This window comes from Carlito syrichta, unplaced genomic scaffold (assembly GCF_000164805.1).
Source record: "Carlito syrichta isolate Samal-C Ts95f unplaced genomic scaffold, Tarsius_syrichta-2.0.1 Scaffold143010, whole genome shotgun sequence".
Lineage (NCBI taxonomy): Eukaryota > Metazoa > Chordata > Mammalia > Primates > Tarsiidae > Carlito > Carlito syrichta.
In genome coordinates, this window is record NW_007087106.1 from 44,164 (window position 1) to 46,492 (window position 2,329).

At 59.7% G+C, this 2,329-nt stretch overlaps 1 protein-coding gene across 1 annotated transcript in view; it reads left to right on the forward strand.

Annotated features, from left to right (window-relative positions):
- The window catches only part of SPI1 (Spi-1 proto-oncogene), a 20,157-nt gene extending 19,759 nt beyond the window's left edge, over positions 1-398 (forward strand). Inside the window, 1 exon segment of the mRNA XM_021708596.1 lies at positions 133-398. Coding sequence (XP_021564271.1) covers positions 133-398 — 266 coding nt within the window.
- The last annotated feature ends 1,931 nt before the right edge of the window (positions 399-2,329 follow it).

Sequence of the window (2,329 nt, forward strand, 5' to 3'; positions counted from 1 at the left end):
TGGAGTTGAGCACCCTCCACCCCCCAGCCCGCACCCCTGTGTGCGGTGGCCCCGACTGGCCTCCAATTCTCTCTTCCTTTCCTGATCTCCTGCCCCTGTGGACCCACCCTCAGCACCCGCTTCCCTCCCCAGCTGACCCCAGCCCAGCCTCCCGGCTCGGAGCTGACCCTGGCCTCCTCCCCACCTTCCAGGTCTCCTACCTGCCCCGGATGTGCCTCCCGTACCCGTCCCTGTCCCCGGCCCAGCCCAGCTCGGATGAGGAGGAGGGCGAGCGACAGAGCCCCCCGCTGGAGGTGTCTGACGGCGAGGCTGACGGCCTGGAGCCCGGGCCTGGGCTCCTGCCCGGGGAGACAGGTGGGGCGTCCAGCCCTCCCCCTGGCCCCGCCCGGCACGGCTGACGGAGCCGGCAGCCACCGGCCGAGTTGCGTGCGTGTGTGCACCCATAAGTGTGTGGCGGGGGGCTGTCTGTGACCATCTCTACCTGTGTATGTCTATCTATGAGAGTGTGTGTGTGCCCACGGGGGGTCGCTGTGGAAAGCGTGAGGTGTGTGTCTGTATCTCTGTGTGCTGTGTGTGTGAGCAGGTGAGTGTGTGAGTGTGGGTGAGTGTTGTAGGTGAATGTGAGTGTGTGCGAGTATATGTCAGTGTATGTGCAAGAGTGTGTGAGTGTGTGATGAGGTATATGTGTATTTGCCAGTGTGTGTACAAGTACGTGTGTGTGCGTATGTGTGTGAGGGTGTGAGTGGGTGTGATGGGTGTATTTGTCTTCGGGTATCTCTTAGTAGGGGCTTGTGTGTGTGAGCGGGTGTATGAGTGTAAGTGGATGTGTGTGAGTGTGTGGGTGGGTGAGCAGGTGTGTGAATGTATGAGTGGGTGTATGCAGGAGGTGGCGTGTGTGAGTGTGTAAGTTTGCCAATGTATGTGTAAGTGGGTGTGTGTGTATGTGGTGTAAGCAGGTATGTGAGGTGGTGTGTGTGTGAATGTGAGTTTGCCAATGTATGTGTGTGTGAGCGGGTGATGTGTGTGGGTATGTGTGTGAATGAGGTAAGTGGGGGGTGTGATCTGACGTGTGTGTATGTGTGTGTGAATGGATGTTTATGAGTGTGTGTGAGTGGGGTGTATGAATGGGTGTACACGTGTATGAGGGGGTGTGTGTCAGTGGGTGCATGTGTGTGTGATCAGGCACAGGTGTGTGTGGGGGTGTATGCGTGAGGGGGGTGTGTGTGTCGTCAGGTGTGTGTCTGAGTGGGTATGTGTGCTGGTGTGTTAGTGTGTGTCAGGGTGTGTGTGTATACGTGAGTGTGTGCAGGTGAGTGGGAGTATGTGCGTGTGTGAGTGGGTGTAGTATGTCAGCGGGTGTGTGAGTGGGTGTATGTGCAGGTGTGTGAGGGTTGTATGTATGTGTGAATGGGTGTGTGTGAGGATATGTGTGTGGGTCGGGGGTATATGAATGTGTGAGCAGGTGTGTGCGCAGCAGGTGTATGTGTGTGTCAAGGTGTGTGTGGACAGGTGCGCAGATGTGTGTGAGAGTGTGTATGGGTCAGTGGGTGTGTGAGTGCAGGTGTGAATGTGTGGGTGTGTGTGGGTGAGCGAGCGCAGGTGTGTGTGTGGGTGTGTGTGTCAGCGGGTGTGTGAATGAGCACAGGTGTGAGCGGGGTGTGTGGGGGTGTGAGTGTGAGCAGGCGCAGGTGTGTGTGTGTGTGGCTGTGTGTGTGAGTGAGCACAGGTGTGAGTGTGTCAGTGTGTGTGTGACCGAGTGCGGGTGTGAGTGTGTGTGGATGTGTGGGTGTGTGAGTGCAAGCGAGCGCAGGTGTATGTGAGCGTGTGGTTGTGTGTGTGTGAGCGAGCACAGGTGTGAGCGGGGTGTGTGCGGGGTGTGCGTCTGCAGGGGTGCGTGTGAGCAAGTACAGGCGTGAGGGATGTGTTGTGTGAGTGCAGGCGTGAGTGGGTGTGTGTGCGTGAGTGTAGGCGAGGCGGGACTGTGCATGCATGAGTGCGTGCGGATGTGAGATGTGCGTGAGGGCATGTGTCCGTGGGTGTGCGTGAGCCCGTGCAGGTGTGAGCAGGCGTGTGCGTGTGTGCCAGAGCGTGTGAGAGCGGGGATGTGTTGTGCGAGCTGGTGCAGGCGCGAGTGTGTGTCGGCGGGTGTGCGTGAGCCCGTGCCGGTGTGCGCGGGGCTGTGCATACGAGTGAGTGCAGACGTGTGTGGGCGTGGGAGCGCGCGGATGTGAGCGGGTGCGTGGGCGCGCGAGCGTGCGCCAGCGGGAGTGTGCGTGAGCGAGCGCGGGTGTGAGCGGGCTGTGCGCGCAGGTGGGAGGCCGCCCCGGCG